Below are 17,500 nucleotides of genomic sequence, written 5' to 3' on the forward strand. Positions count from 1 at the left end.
ATTATTATTTCAGCTTCTTCCATTAGGGGGCGCCACAGCAGATCATTTGTCTCCATACCCCCTGTCCTCTACATCTGACTCTTTCAACCCAACTACCTGCATGTCTTCCCTCACCACATCCATAAACCTCCTCCTTGGTCTTCCTCTTTTCCTCCTTCCTGGTGGCTCCATCCTCAGCATTCTCCTACTGATATACCCCATGTCCCTCCTCTGCACATGTCCAAACCATCTCAATCTCACCTCCCTCACCTTGTCTCCAAAACGTCCTACATGCGCTGTCCCTCTAATAAACTCATTTCTAATCCTGTCCATCGTCGTCACTCCCAACGAACATCTCAACATCTTCATGTTCTCCTGTCCTCCTGTCTTTGACTCAATGCCATTGTCTCTCACAAATACGTCCGGAATAACGAGTGGAAAAATCTTTTTCATATCATTAGGTTTAATTTTTATATTAGAAAGCCGTGATATAAAATATTGTACAACTCATCAGTCCAGTGTGGTTTTGTGTGCGCGTGTGTGTGTGTGTGTGTGTGTGTGTGTGTGTGTGTGTGTGTGTGTGTGTGTGTTCAGTAAAGATATAAGAGGTCATAAGTCACTAACCCCGATGATGGCGTTGAGTTCTGCCATGGTGACCTGCTTGGCCCGCTCCACAGCCTGCACCACCTGCTGCTGGTGCTACAAAACAATCAGCACACACACACACACACACACACACACACACACACACACACACACACACACACACACACACACACAGACACACACAGACACACACACACACACACACACAGAGGGTTAGAGGCTGTAAACACAGAATGAAGATAATCCAAATATAAATAGAAACAAAATGGGGAAAAGTCGGACTACGCAGTAAACCACCGCAGCGAAAGCGCTGAATAAGGGCGTGGAGAATAAACGTTTGTACAGCCTGTCACGACACACACTCATACACCTATTAACACGCTCAACAAACATCACGCTGCCCCCTTTCCTGATTCTGAACAAACTCAGCTCTGTCACACTGCGATCAAAACACGAGCAGGTCTTTTTGTTCTAGCTGCACTGGACTAAAGTTTGTGGACACCTGAATATGAGATTTATGATGTGAAACATCCAATTTCATATTCAGTCTCCGTTTGCTGTTATAATAAACTCCGATCTTCTGGAAAGATACATCTCCACAGTAGATTTTGTAGAGATTTGTGGAGGCCTGGGGTGCAGTCAGCATCACATTCATCTTCCACTTCAAACCATGTGAATCAGATCAGCTGACATGGTGCACAGGGGCATTGTCATGCTGGAACAGGTTTGGGTCTTCTAGGTTAAGCAAAGGGAAAATGTACTACTTCACTCCTGCATCCAAATATGTTCTATAGGATTGTGTGCCTCCAACTTTGTCGTACATTTTAAAGAAAAAAACACATATGACTGGAAAAAAAAGGCAGGTGTGCCAATACTTTTGCCTATTCAGTGTGTATTTGGGCTCATTTCACAAGGCTTCCTGTGAATTATCCGTCTCCTCACGGTTCCACTGGGTCGCTTAGGAAAAACTGATCAAGAATAGGGTTGAGGTCAGAGCTCTACAGCAGGAGATCTTCCACACATCTTCCAATACATTTAAAGCATATGTTCATGAAGCTGGTTTTGTGCACAGGGGCGTCGTCCAGCTGGAACAGGTTCAGGTTCTACTTCAAGCTAAGGTACTTCTTTGCTACATACGAAAATGTCCTATACTTCAACTTTGTGGTACCTGTTTAACCACATCTGGGTGGAAAAGGCAGGTGTCCAAATACTTTTGGGCATATAGTGCATTTTTGTGCTTATATTATATTCAGTTTTTTATGATATCATCCTGTCTGAGCTGGCCTGCATTCTTCCAAGCGTTTTTTCATTTCCTTAAAAATATAACTCTCAAAGCTAAAAAGCTAAATGAGGAATTTGACATTTCTGGAGAGAAAAAAAAAAAAAAAATGCAACTAATGTTTGTTTTTCCAGCCTTTTTTCTCCGAGGCTTTAATTAAATAAAATAAGCCTTAAACCCCCCTATTGTTCAATCAGTGTGGAAAAAAAACACAGCAAAACTCAAAAACAAAACCCATTTAACAAAAAAACGAGCCTGTAATTTAGTAATTCAATAAACAGGAAGTTCAAATTTGGGGTTCTGTTTATCAGTCATCAGCACCATCATACTGTCCTTCATCGAGAAGTTATTTATCAAATCAGCATTAATTGTTGGTAATTAAATTCTCTGTCAATCCACTACACACCCAGAGTTCACAAGTGCTCCACTAAATGGACAAAAGTTTGTGGACACCTGAGCCCAACATCGGTGTGTGCTTTCTTTAGAACATCACATTTATCATCCACATTTTGCAGTTCTGATAAGCTTCTGAGAAGATGTTCCATTAGATTCTGTGGAGATTCCTTTATTTTATAAAACTGTTTATGGAACAGTTCAATGAAGAACCATATATGACTGGAAAAGGCGGGTGTCCCAATACTTTTGGTCATATATCATATATTTGGGCTCAATTCACCAGGAATTTTGACTCAGGTTGAATCAGGTTGAGGTAAAGCGGATCTTCATGGAGCTGGTTTTTTGGACAGAAGCATTGTCGTGCTGGAGCAGGTTCGAGTGTCCTGTTTGAAGCGAAGGAAAACTTTACCACTTCATCCGAAAATGTCTTATACCTCCAAATTTGTGAAAACAAACAAACAAAAAATTAACGAACCACATATGGCTGAAAATAGTGCCGTCCCAATACATTTGGCCATATAGTGTATTGGGGGGGGGGGGTGGAAGAGACGTTCCTCGTGCAGATATATATCCCAAAAAAATATAAAATAAAAAGGCAAACAGATGAGTTACTGGACGATTCGTTTGTTTCCTAAACGCTGGATGGAGACGGAGCGAGTCGAAATCGAAGAAAAACACATTTCTTTGGAAAAACTACACATAATGAGTCAATTTCCGACGACCGAAGGCCAGCAGGCCGCGTTCCTCCACCAGCGCTCGGTTTAATGACCTGATTTCTCTCAGGAACATAAGAATAAAAAATAAAAAGAGAAGTAAAAATAGCTGCTTTTAAAGTGCAGTGACGAGAAACAAATGGCTGCTGTTTACATGACACCCGTCTGAAAAAGCGCTGATGTCGACGGAAACCGGTGAAAACAAGAGGAGATTTAAGAGTTGTCTTCAACAAGGATGATGAAACGAGCTGGACGAGTGTGTGAGTGTGTGTGTGTGTGTGTGTGTGTGTGTGTGTGTGTGTGTGTGTGTGTGTGTGTGTGTGTGAAGAGAAAGAGAGAGGTGAATCGTCAATCATGGTCAGCATACCTCCTGAGAGAGAAAAGGGATGATCTGAGCACAGATAGCGCTGAGCCGCTTCACAATCTCTGCCTGTAAAAACACACACACACACACACACACACACACACACACACACACACACACACACACACACACACACACACAAAACGATTAGATTGAAAGTGTGTATAAATATATAATGATTATGGGATTTCTGGAACCACAATTGATGCATTCATTAGAGTGCTATAAAAAAAAAGGATATATATCCAAAAGTTTGTGGACACCTGAGCATAACATTGTGTGCTTTTTGAACATCCCATTCCACCTTTATCTCAATTTTTTTCTTATTAGAACCTACACTCTTCTGGAAAGATGTTCCACTAGGTTTTGTGGAGATTTTGTCTAGATTCATTCACAGGGGTGTTAGTAAAATGAGGTAGTGATGTAGGTGAGAAAGTAAGGAGGCCTGGGGTTCAGTCAGCGTTCATGTTCATCCTGTTCTATAGAGTTCTAGATCAGTTTGGAGAGGAAATACATAAGGTTGGAAAAGTCGGGTGTCCCAATACTTTTGGCCTTACCATGTGTGCATATAGAAATCATATTTCTTTTCTTTTGTTATTAGCTAAACACTGGTGTATTCGTAAAAAAATTTCACCCTCAACCCCCAGGAGAACACGAGGTGTGGTGACTAACACCCCCCCCCCCCTCCATTTGATATGAAATATCAATGATGAAAGATCAATCACATCAAAAGATCGATTTTATAAAATAGATAAAAGTTGTGTTTGAATTCGCACGCATTAATGTATAACGCCTAATTATCTTGTGTGTGTGTGTGTGTGTGTGTGTGTGTGTGTGTGTGTGTGTGCGCGCGTGCGCATGCGTGTTCGCTTGTCATGTAATCTCAATGTGTGTGTTAGATAAAGGAGGTCGTGAGTTCAAATCCCAAGCCGCAAATGTAAAATGTCAATTCAGTAGGGATTATACAGTCAGACCAAAAGTATTTGGACGCCCAACTCTTCCAGCCAGATGCGCTCCTTCTTCAAACAGTTACTGCAAACCTGAAGGCGCACAATCAAATACGACGTCCTCTTCTACCTGAACTGCGAGACCCAAACCTGTTCCACCAGGACAATTGTCTTCATGAAGATATGCTTCACATGGGTTGAAAGACCTGGAAGATCTCCTGCTCTAGACCTCTAAATCATATTGAACATGCGTGAATGTAAACACTGACAGCACTGCAGGCCTCCTCACTTCCTCACAAACATCAGTACCTGACTTTACTTACACCCTTGCGTCTGAACGAATCTCCAAAATTCTCCACAAAATCTTGTGGAACATCTTCAATAAAAAGTGGAGATTATTATAAGAGCAAATAGAGACTAGATGTGGAATGAGATGTTTTAAGAAGCAAATAATCTTATGCTCAGGTGTCCAAAAACATTTGTCCATATAGTGTAAGAGTAAGCAAGAGAAATGAAGCCATTGTGTGTGTGTGTGTGTGTGTGTGTGTGTGTGTGTGTGTGTGTGTGTGTGTGTGTGTGTGTGTGTGTGTGTGTGTGTGTGTGTGTGTGTTTGTGTGTGTGTGTGTGTGTGTGTGTGTGTTTGTGTGTGTGTGTGTGTGTGTGTGTGTGTGTGTGTGTGTGTGTGTGTGTTAAGAGATCTGAAATGCTTTGATGTGCAGTATAAATGAACAGAATGTATTCTCAGTGTAAAGGGTCTGAATAGATTCAATCTTCAGCAAAAGACACACGTGAGCACGCACACACGCACGCATGCACGCACGCACACGCACACACGCACACACACACACACACACACACCAACATTTGCTAATTATGTACTCACTCGGGGAAAAAGAGATAACCGAGAGCGCACACACATAGACGCTCAGATGTGGACGCACACGCACGCATGCACGCGCGCACACACAAACACACACACACACACACACAGTCCTTCTGCAGCTCTGTGCGTCTCTTTTCTCTTTCAGTTCTCCTCTTAGGGGCTCTCTTGCTCTAACCATCTTCCCACACAGCTATTATTTTCCTTTCATCCTTTTTTTTTTTTCCCTTCCTCCACCTCTTCTCTCTCATTCCTCATAGTCACTGTAACATGGAGCTCTGACAGACACGTCACACACACCTTCTCCATCCCTGTCTCTTTTCCTCACACACATCTACAACACTTCATGGTGGTAGAAGAGCCATGTCTGTACAGGCGAGCCTTGTTCCATATTCTCTTCAGCAATGTAAATGTGAATGTGTGTGTGTGTGTGTGTGTGTGTGTGTGTGTGTGTGTGTGTGTGTGTGTGTGTGCGCAAAATGTTTCCACACCTGATACTACCCCCATCAGAACTCTTACTACCAAGTATGAACACATCAGTGCAAACACATCTTTTAAACGTGGTACGTGAACATTCCAGGGGTTTGTTCGGCTCTTGGTGCTCCGCCAGAGTGTAACTAAGCAGGAGACGCCGGGGCAACAACCAGATTAGACACTAATGTACCTTCAAATCTGCCCCTAAACATCACGACAAAGAGCACAGCAGAACACCAGAATTGACAATGAGACACCAAGGAGTAAAAGAACTTTGGAGACACAAACCTTCATGTTCCAGCATGACACTGAAGATCTGCTTTACATGGTTTGGAAAATGTGAAAGATCTCCTGCTATAGAGCTCTAAATCCAAATATGAATCTCCACAAAATCTCCACAAAATCGCCACAAAATCTAGTAGAACATCTTCCCAGAAGAGTGGAGCTCATTATTAGAGCAAATGAAGACTAAATGTGGGATGTTCAGAAAAGAAGCACAAACCAATCTTAGGGTCAGGTGTTCACAAACTCATTGTCCGAATGGTGAATCTTCTTCCTTGGACATTATGCAAAAAGTGTTGATCATCTGGAGATCCAGTAGTCCAAGGAGAACTCTGAGAATGGGCGATTGATCAGTTCGATTTTACTTCTATGGGACACGAAGCAGATTTACAGAATAAAACAGATTCAAAATCTACATGTCAAATCCATACATTTCTTCCTATAAGTTTATTCCTAATGAGTGACCCAGAGTTGAAGGTGTGGAGGGAAAAAAACTCTCATTTTGTTCCTCTTAGGTTCCTTGTAGGTTCCTCGTACCAGAAATAGCATCTCATGTATCTCGCTCATGTATTTTTCATTTCCTGCACTGCTCTTTCATGTGGTTTATTTATATTAAGAAGAATGCTTAATCGCCCTTCTTTTTTCTTCATCCTGCATTTATTTCCTTCATAACAAAACAGTCGAATGCACGTCTCCAGGCAGAGTCTGAAACCAGAGAACTCCAAGTGAAACCAGTAGGTGGAACTACAGAATCTCCACACCGAGTCTCCATTTGCTCTTATAATGAGCTCCACTCTTCTCATGCTCCACAAGATTTTGTAGAGATTTGTGCAGTTCTTCATCTCCGAAAGGGTCGGAGCTCTATAGCAGGAGATCTTCCACTACATCCCACGTGACGCAGATCTTCATGGAGCTGGGCTTGTGCACAGGGGGGGCAACATAATGCTGGAACAGGTTTGGGTGTTATACAAGATCTTATACATGTGTATGCCTTCAGGTTTTGTGGAAACTGTTTGGGAAGGAACCACATATGGCTGGAAAACTCGGGTGTTCCAATACTTTTGACCACACCGCATCCAATGGGAGAACGCTTACAAACGAGTCAGAAGATGGATTCAAGACGTTATAATCCACCCAAACTCAAAAGCAGTCGGAAAAAAAAGTCTCCTGTCAATATCCATTAAAACCAGTCAATAATTCGTCTCCAATCCCAGTAACTGCAGTCTGTATTCACAACAGGGTCTGTCTGAAATTTCCCATAAAACAACAGAGCAGGTGAACTCCTGACCTGCTGCATTTCAGTGCGAACGTGCAAAAACCTGTGTGTGTGTGTGTGTGTGTGTGTGTGTGTGTGTGTGTGTGTGTGTGTGTGTGTGTGTGTGTGTGTGTTAAATGAATATGTATGGAAGTTCATTCTATGCTAAAAAAGTGTTCTCCTAATGGCCCTTGCATTACAGCCAACCCTTCAAGGTATACTTCAAAATTGCCATCTGTGCACGTGTGTGTGTGTGTGTGTGTGTGTGTGTGTGTGTGTGTGTGTGTGTGTGTGTGTGTGTGTGTGTGTAAGAGATTAAAATGAGATGGGGAAATGGTGAAATATAAAGACATGTAGGGATAAAGGAGTGAGCCGTCGACAAGGATCAGACAGAAAACAGAACACACACACACACACACACACACACACACACACACACACACACACGGCTGCAGTCGTTCCTCCTCCCACCGCTTTAATGGAGCAGCTCCTTTCACTCTCCAAACACTGAAAGGCAAATATTTGTTACCGATGGAGCACTAATCACTGATTGTGGTCGCAGGCACAGAGGTATTCAATAAAGGCCTCATTTTCTATTTTCCCTCCTTTTTTTTCCCCTCCATCATTCTCTTCTCTCTCTCTTTCTTTTTATTCTTACTCACTCACTCAATCATTCAGCACACTCCCTCATTCTCTCTCCCTCTCACACGGTTTTGGCTCGGTCTAGCACTCTCTCTTTTCTCTCTCTCTCTTCTCTCTCTCTTCTCTCTCTCTCTCTCTCTCTCTCTCTCTCTCTTTTCCTCCGGGCAGAAAGCCAGCATCTCTTTCCTGGCAAGGAGCCAACATCCTCCTTCCTCTCTTCCCCCTCTCTCTCTACCTCTCTCCCTCCCCAACTTTCTTTCTCTGATTGATGGCCCCTCCATTTGGGAAAAAAAAAAAAGGAGGAAACGAAACAGAATGAGAGAGCAAAAGAGAGAGAGAGAGCGCAAGAGAGAGGAAAGGAGAGCAGCAAAGCACAGCCGTGCACACACACACACACACACACACACACACACACACACACACACTCACACAATCATGTGAAGAAGGTCTTCAGGGTGAAACACAAACAGAGTCATAAAAGACACATGTGCACACACACTCATAATTAAACTGGGATGGAAAACATTACACCGTCCTCTGAGACAACGATGTGGACACATATACACACAAACGCATGGAAATTCACACACACACACACACACACACACACACACACACACACACACACACACACACACGCGCACGTGCGCACACACATTCCTTTTAAAGGCGAGTCCAGAGGCCAAGTTCAATAGTGTGTGTATGTGTATATTTTTCTAGTATATCACTTGCAGCTTTCATACTTTTTTAACACACACACACACACACACACACACACACACAAACACACACACACACACACACACACACACACACACGAGGGTTCTTCCCGAGGTCAATCTAAGGACGTTTTTCGTGTCACTGGTGTACTTGTTACAGATTTAAATCTACATCCAGGTTTGGTGATGTTCTCCACACACCATTGATGGAAACCATGATAAACGCCATTAATCAATATCCATGCCTGCACTCCGACCATCTCCAGATCCATCATAGGGACGAAAGTATTGTGTCGCCTGACCATCCCAGCCATATGTGGTTCCTCCCCAAACTGTTCCCTCACAATCAGATGCACACAATGGTACAGGAAATCTTCAGAATGATATTCTCCCTCCACTTGAACGAGAAGACCCAAACCTGTTCCAGCATGACAATACACAAAGGAAGCTCTATGAAGATCTGCATTCCATGGGTTGGAGTGGAAGACCACCCTCTATAGAGCACTGACTGCACCCCAGGCCTTCCTCACTCTACATCAGTACCTGTCTTAACTATCACCTATTTCTGAATGAATGAATCTCCACAAATTTCCACAGAATCTAGTGGAACATCTTCCCAGAAGACTGGAGGTTATTGTAAGAACAAATGTGGAATGGGACATTCAAAAAGCACATGCTAATCTAACGCTCAGGAGTCTATAAACCCTGGTCTACGTCTCCTTTCTTAGACATTATGCAAAGAATGTGCTAACGAGAAGAACACCCGCCCTGGTATCTGAAGATCCAGTAGTCGAAGGAGGCAAAACCTGGGTATGTTTGGATTCTCTGGGTTGATTGCTCAACTCCGTTATATTCGTACGGGACACAAAGCAGCTTTATAGTAATAATATGTTTTAAACATTTATACTTTTCTTCATACATGTTTATCCCTACTGAGCGAACCAGAGTTGACGGTTTTGGGAACCTCCAAGAAACGATATAAGGTCCTCATCCTCAATACCAGATATTAATTTATTATCATTTCATCACTGGTGAGATGATCAGCTCTAGTATATTACACTCTGCCCTGCCAGAAGCAATCGTACGTATCTGTAAGCTCAAGTGTGTAGTGAAGGCCAGCGCTTTCCTCCTCCCTGTGAGACAGAACGTCCACACCAAGTGGTTCGATGACTTCATATGTTCCATCAACGGTAAGATCTGGTGAGAACTTCCCAGAAAAGTGGATGTTAAAATAAGAGCAAGTGTGGACCAATTATAAGGTCAGGTGTCCAAAAAGATTTGTCCTTGTAATGTGACAGAAGTATGTGACAACTAAGGAACCTAGAAGTCCTGCAAAGGCTGGTCAAAACCACCCAACGCATCACTGGCACCCGACCACCTGCCAAGGGGCACAATTCAATTCTTTTTTATTTGTATTGCCCCTTTATCCCCAATGAGCAAGTCGAGGGCAACTATGGCAGGGAAAAAACCCCTGAGATGGCATAAGAAAGAAACCAGACTCAAGAGGGAACCTCATCCTCATCTAGAAGGCACCTTCACCGCAACAGATCCCTGTGCAGAGCTCACAACATCATAATGGACTCTTCACATCCCCCCAAACTGTTTAACCTCCATCCATCAAATAGAAGATACAGGAACATACGCACCAGAACCAGAACCAGCAGGTTCAGGAGCAGATTACAAAAGTAAGTGCACCCCTCACATTTCAGCAACCGTTTTATTGTATGTTCTCACAGGACAAAACTATAGAAATGAAACTTGGATATATTTTAGAGTAGTTGATGGGCAGCTTGTTTAGATTTACTGTCCTCTAAAAATATCAACATACAGCCATTATTGTCTAAATAACTGCCAACAAAAGTAAGTACACCCTCAGTGAACATGTCAGGTTGTTGCTGGAATCCTCTTCCACTCCTCCATAATGACATCACAGAGATACTGGATGTTGGACACATGGTACTTCTCCACCTTCTGCTTGAGGATCACACACAGGTGCTCAACAAGGTCCAAGTCGGGAGACATATTTGGCCACTCCATCAACTTCATCTTCACCTTCCTCAGCAAGGCAGTTGTCATGCAGTGTGTTTGGGGTCGTTATTATGTTGGAAAACTGCCATTCGGCACAGTTATTAAAAAGAAGTGCATCATGTTTGAATGGCAGCTCTCCAGTACCAGCAGCACTCATGCAGCCCCAGACCAGTGTATGCAAGACAGAATTTTCTTGGTTCTCCTCACCAGAGTGTCACCACACATGCTGGACACCATCTGATCTCAGTTTATCTCAGTCTCATCAGACCACAGAACATAGTTCCAGTAATTCATGCTCTTGGACAGGTTGTTCTTCAGCAAACTGTTTGAGGGTTTTCTTGTGAGCAGCTTCAGAAGAGGTTTCTTCTGGGACGACGGCCTGCAAACCGACTTGTTGCAGTGTGGCGTACGATCTGAGCACTGACGAGCGGACCTTCTGCTTTTGCAACCTCTAAAGCAGTGCTGCAGCACTCATGTGTCTGTTTTTTGAAGCAGCTTCTGCGCCTGATGCAAAGCACGAAGACTCTATCTATCCAAATAACTAAAAAACGCTAGGTGTGATTATAGTCAGTAAAATTCTCAAACCTGATTGGTCATAAAGTGTAGATTGGTTATCATACAGTCGTTATGGCTGTATCAGGTGTGTATTAACACAACACAATTCCCAGAAAATCTGGGATACTGTGTAAAATGTAAATAAAAACAGAATGCAATAATTTGCAAATTTCATAAACCCATATTTTATTCACAATGGAACATAGAAAATATATCAAATGTTTAAACTGAGGAAAACAATTAAAAGAAAAAAACAAGGTCATTTTGAATTTGATGGCTGTAACTGATCTCAAATGTTATTAAAATGTTAACAGTTGGAGAAACATTTTGCATCTAATGAGGTTATTTGACCTTGAGGAGTTTCAAAGAATGTGGAAAAATATCTGTTTGAAGGTTTGAAAACATTTGGTGCATCATAAAACGAAAAACACAACAAAGAAAACCCAGAACTGTTGAGCAACTGTCACAAGCCTGTCACAACTTTCCTGGGACGTTTCACAGCCACCAAATTTAAAATGACTATCTTTTTTTTTAAAGTTATTAACATTTGATACATTTTCTGTTTTATAGTGAATAAAATATGGATTTATGAGATTTGCAAATCATTGCATTGCGTTTTTACTTTCTATAGGTTTCTATAGTAACAGCTCCGACTCAGGGACGACGCTCCACACAAACCTAAAGCGTCAGGAAAGAACACACACACACACACACACACACACACACACACACACTCACACACACACACACACACACACACACACACACACACACACACACACACACACACACACACACACACACACACACACAAACAAACACTGCAGGGGATGTGCAGTTCCTCAAGTCCTTCTAATCAAACAAACAGACCAATTATGCTAAACAACTGGCTCACACACACACACACACACACACACACACACACACACACACACACACACACACTCTTCCTATTGAGTTGCCTTATGAGCTCGTTCATACAAACATCTCCATCACATTCCAGATTAGTAACATCACTTCTGCACTCAGACTCATTATTCACAAATGAGCTCCATGTCTCTCTTACACACACACACACACACACACACACACACACACACACACACACACACACACACACACACACACACATACACACATTCACACATAAAACACATATACTACAGTACAAAGTGCCATTATGACCATTCCAGCATCCCCATAAAATGTATACATATATATACACACACACACAATATGGCCAGAAGTTTGGGGACACCATAAGGTTGATATGAGCTTTTTGAACACCGCATTCCACATTTAGACCCCGCCTTCTACATGCTACATTTATTTCCTAACAAAACAGCCGAATCCGTGTTTCCAGACAGAATGTGTAACAGTGCTGGGAAAACCCCTTCACAGAAACCAGGAATTCCATCGATCTTCTGCTGAAATCTCCACGAGAAACCAGGAGGTAGAAGAGAAACCTTTTAATACAAGAACAATAGGAGCATTAAGATAAACAGAGAGAACATCTCTCAGAAAAAACAACCCCCCCCCATTCCCATTCTCTTTCCCAACATCCCATTCCACATTTAGTTCCCATTTGCTCTTCTAATAACTTATAGAAGTTCCACTAGATTTTGTGGCGATTTGTGGAAATTCGTTCAGACACAAGGGAGTTAGTAAGGTGGGTCAGGTAGGTGAGATGAGGAGGTTCCTGGGGTGCAGTCAACGTTCACATTCATCCTGATAAATGGGGTTGGAGCTAGCAGATCTTCATGGAGCTAGCTTTGTGCACAGGGGCATTGTCATGCTGAAACTGGTTTAAGTCCTATACAACTGTGTGCTTCCAGCATTGAGAAAAGAACCAGATACGTCTGGGAGTCAGGCATCCCGAAACGTTTGTATTATATATACAAACATAAATATATAAATAAAAATTAATATATTTAAATAAAAAATATAAATATCTAAAGTCCTGTTTATCAATTCTTTGCTTTATAAACTCTTGCATTAAAGCAGCAGAAGCTCGAGGCCGTGTGTTAACGCGCCGGTTAATGAGTTATTCATCACACACACACTCCTTCTTGTGTTTCTTGACTTTTTTTCGCTGCGATAAAAAAAATAAAAAATACAGAGAGAACAGAAAAAGGAGTGGAAGATAAGGCAGGGTGATGGGAGAGAAGGAGGATAAGAAGAGGGGATAAATTAAAAGCAGGGTGAAGCGGAGGAACAGAGGCGATGGATGGAGAAAAAGAAAAGAGAGGAGAAGACGGTAAAAAGCGAGTGTAGGAAGAAGTGAGAAAGAATAAAGAAAAGAGAAGTGGAAGAAATGAAAATTAAAAAGAGGTTGAGAGAAGAGACAAAGGAAGAAGGTAAATAAAGTGGAAATAATAATAGGGCAAAATAGAAAGAAAGAAGGGGGGAGCCTGTTAGTCGGCAAATCAATTTGCTTTACCACACACACACACACACACACACACACACACACACACACACACACACACACACACACACACACACCTGCATCTCTAATGAGAGCAGAAAGCAGTGAAATGCATCCACAGTATACACTTTCATACTATACTCTAGACACACACACACACACACACACACACACACACACACACACACACACACACACACACACACTGAGAGAGATATATGCATGCCTGAGCATGCTCACACACTGTGGTGGATGACAGTACAGACAGACACACTCACTCACAGACACACAAAACAAATGCCAACATAGGCTCAGAAACACACACACACACACACACACACACACACACACACACACACACACACACACACACACACACACAAAGCCTGCCCTAAATCATGTGACACACTGGACTGATAGAACAGAGATGAGAGGCAGCTGCTGGCAGACAGCATAGAAAATCACTCTCTTTCTCTCTCTCTCTTTCTCCCCCCATCATCCCCTATTTATCTCTCCTGGCACACACACACACACACACACAGACATAGAGAAAGACATAAGAAGGAGAAAGAAAGAAAGAAAGAAAGAAAGAAAGAAAGAAAGAAAGAAAGAAAGAAAGAAAGAAAGAAAGAAAGAAAGAAAGAAAGAAAGAAAGAAAGAAAGAAAGGAAAAGAACTGAAGACTGTGTGTGTGTGTGTGTGTGTGTGTGTGTGTGTGTGTGTGTGTGTGTTAGAGTGTGTTTGCGTGTGTGTGTGTGTTTGCGTGTGTGTGTGTGTTTGCGTGTGTGTGTGTGTGTGTGTCTGTGTGTGTGTGTGTGTGTGTGTGTGTGTGCGTGTGTGTGTGTTTGCGTGTGTGTGTGTGTGTTTGCGTGTGTGTGTGTGTGTGTGTGTGTGTGTGTTTGCGTGTGTGTGTGTTTGCGTGTGTGTGTGTGTGTGTGTGTGTGTGTGTGTGTGTGTTAGAGTGTGTTTGCGTGTGTGTGTGTGTGTTTGCGTGTGTGTGTGTGTGTTTGCGTGTGTGTGTGTGTGTTTGCGTGTGTGTGTGTGTGTGTGTGTGTGTGTGTGTGTGTGTGTGTGTGTGTGTGTGTTTGCGTGTGTGTGTGTGTGTGCGTGTGTGTGTGTGTGTGTGTGTGTGTGTGTGTGTGTGTTTGCGTGTGTGTGTGTGTGTGCGTGTGTGTGTGTGTGTGTGTGTTTGCGTGTGTGCGTATGTGTGTGTGTATTCTGTCTGAGAATAAATGTCATTACTAAAGCAAGAAACCCAATGAACACAATTCAGCACAAGTCTCCACCCACACACATCATCTCCAGCAGACGCATCGATATTTACCTCAGAAAATCAGTTTCTCTGCATTTCTGTGTCAGGTTTTTTCATGCATTACGGTTTTCCTGGGGATTTGAAATGAAGGCACATTGTGTATTTTTGTGCAAATTCTACGGTTAAGAAAACGCAAAAGTATAAATGATTGATGAAAAAGCATAATGAACTGCTCTGAACTGTTATGGTGACGTTTCTTCTCGATGTCCAGCTTTTCTTATAAGGTCCATATTGTAAATGTCTTTGTAAGTGTATCAGCGATTGAATCAGATTCTTCTCCTCTGCCAGTCGTTGTGGAATAAAAAAACAGCTATTAAACCCACATGAATATATTTGAGCTTGTGCAGTTTGTTACAGATGCGGTTTGAGAGCTTTGACTCGTGCGCTCTCTGACCCTCCAATCAAAAGAAGTGAAAATGCAGACGTTATTGTAGACCTGCCAGCTGGACCCAGTGTGGCAATGAAATCTGATTGGTTAAAACTTATGGAGTCTGCAGAGTCTCAGTAGGGACTCGGTAGGGACTCAGTCAGGAACAAGACTGTAGGGAGTCAGTAGAGACTCTGTATGGAGTCAGTAGAGACTCTGTATGAAGTCAGTAGAGACTCTGTAGAGACTCAGTAGTGAGTCTGTAGTGAGTCTGTAGATAATCAGTAGGAACACACCACAGTGTGCTATTTTGTATTTTGTACAATTTTGTTTCTTACACTGTCTTTGCACTGTTTGCACCAGGTTGAACATGGTGCACTTTATGTGTTGAGGACACTAGTCCTTGGCCCTGTGTTTTCTGTGATTGTTGTTGTATGTAGCAGCAGTTTTCAGGAGGAATGTTGTTTCATTTCACTGTATAATGCATCAGATATATATGGTTGAAATGACAATAAAAGCTACCTGACTTGACTTGAGGAAGTCAGTAGTGAGTCTGTAGGGAGTCTGAATGGAATAAGTAGTGTGTCTGTAGAGAATCAGTAGTGAGTCTGTAGAGAGTCAGTAAAGAGTCTGTAGGGAGTCAGTAGTGAGTATGTAATGAGTCTGTAGTGAGTATGTAGAGAGTCTGTAGTGAGTCTGTAGGGAGTCAGTAGAGAGTATGTAGTAAGTCTGTTGGGAGTCTGTAGAGAATCAGTAGTGAGTCTGTAGGGAGTCTGTAGTGAGTCTGTATGGAATCAGTAGTGAGTCTGTAGGGAGTCTGTAGTGAGTCTGTATGGAATCAGTAGTGAGTCTGTAGGGAGTCTGTAGTGAGTCTGTACGGAGTCTGTAGGAAGTCTGTAGGGAGTCTGTAGGGAGTTAGTAGTGAGTATGTAGGGAGTCTGTAGGGAGTCAGAAGTAAGCCTGTAGGGAGTCAGTAGTGAATATGTAGGGAGTCTGTAAGGAGTCACTAGTGAGTCTGTAGTGGAGTCAGTAGAGAGTATGTAGTGAGTCTGTAGGGAGTCAGTAGTTAGTATGTAGGGAGTCAGTAGTGAGTCTGTAGGGAGTCAGAAGTAAGTCTGTAGGGAGTCAGTAGTAACTAGTAACAAGTAACACATATAAAATAAACTGTATTCAGTGGTATGTACTCATTTATTTTGTTCGCTCGTTTATTACCTGCTACGTGTTTTCTCGAAAACCAAACGTCGTGTTCTCTCAGCCTGTAAACGATTCTCTAAAGCACAGCCCACACCAACTACGCAACCGAACGCCTCGAGTTTGCTGTCAGACAAAAATCACACATCGATTGGCAATGATGGGATACATGATGTGCGGAGCGATTTCGATACCATGGTGACCAAAAACAAGCAGAAATGTTTTTTAATTTAACATTAGCATGTATGCTAAAATGCACCAATAGGAGGACAGCATAGGATACATACAAACTCACCAGGGCACAACATCTACAGTTATTTCAATTCAATTCAGACTTATTTGTAGAGCATTTTTAACATTGGACATTGTCCTTATAATGTAATTTTTAATGAGTGAGCCAGTGGAGACTGTCAAGGCTGACAAGGAAAAACTCCCTGAGACTGCATGAGGGAGAAACCTTGAGACTCATAAGGGAACCTCATCCTCATCGCCGAATGTCCATTCATTACAGTTTACTGTTAATGTTACTGTTCAGCGATGGACGCTTACATGCAAAACTGTTCAAAGCAGACAGTCGATATTAATTCCAATTCAAATCCTCCCTTAAATTCTTGGAATCAAGAAGAAAGGGGATCGAAATGTGCTAATGGACGGGAAAAATATGGCCACAAATTTCTTCAGAAGGTTTCTGGTTATGAGATCATACCAGTGAATGGCCACGTAGAATGTAGTCATTTAGTTTCAATTGCAGAGGATTCGCAGCAGATAATCAGACCCAGAGAACGGTACAGCCTGGTATTGAATTTGGCTCCAATTTTAGAATATACTCATGTACTGAAATCACACAGTGTAAAAAATAACTCCTTTTTATTCAAACGACTAATATTTTCCACACCTGCTATTCATCTGATGTTTTTCCTCCTGTTGTCACTTATTCTTTAAAACCAGCTGCATCACATTTCTCATATCCCTCCTCTTCTCTCTGACATGCATCTGTGCCTGGTTGCTTTACATGCATGGATTATCCAATATATTCATCCATGCAAAGAATTGCAAATCAGAAGTCATACAGTGCATCATCGCT

At 42.3% G+C, this 17,500-nt stretch overlaps 1 protein-coding gene across 6 annotated transcripts in view; it reads right to left on the reverse strand.

Annotated features, from left to right (window-relative positions):
* Window positions 1-17,500, reverse strand: part of tle2b (TLE family member 2, transcriptional corepressor b) — an 80,657-nt gene that overhangs the window by 25,566 nt on the left and 37,591 nt on the right. For all 6 annotated transcript variants that reach the window (XM_083559164.1, XM_083559165.1, XM_083559163.1 and 3 more), the window contains exons 5-6: window positions 3,341-3,403; window positions 604-678 (exon numbers count right to left, since the gene is read on the reverse strand). In XM_083559164.1, the coding sequence (XP_083415290.1) occupies window positions 604-678; window positions 3,341-3,403 (138 nt within the window). The remainder of the gene's footprint in view (window positions 1-603; window positions 679-3,340; window positions 3,404-17,500) is intronic.

The sequence above is a fragment of the Silurus aristotelis genome (genome assembly GCF_946808225.1).
Source record: "Silurus aristotelis genome assembly, chromosome: 13".
NCBI lineage: Eukaryota > Metazoa > Chordata > Actinopteri > Siluriformes > Siluridae > Silurus > Silurus aristotelis.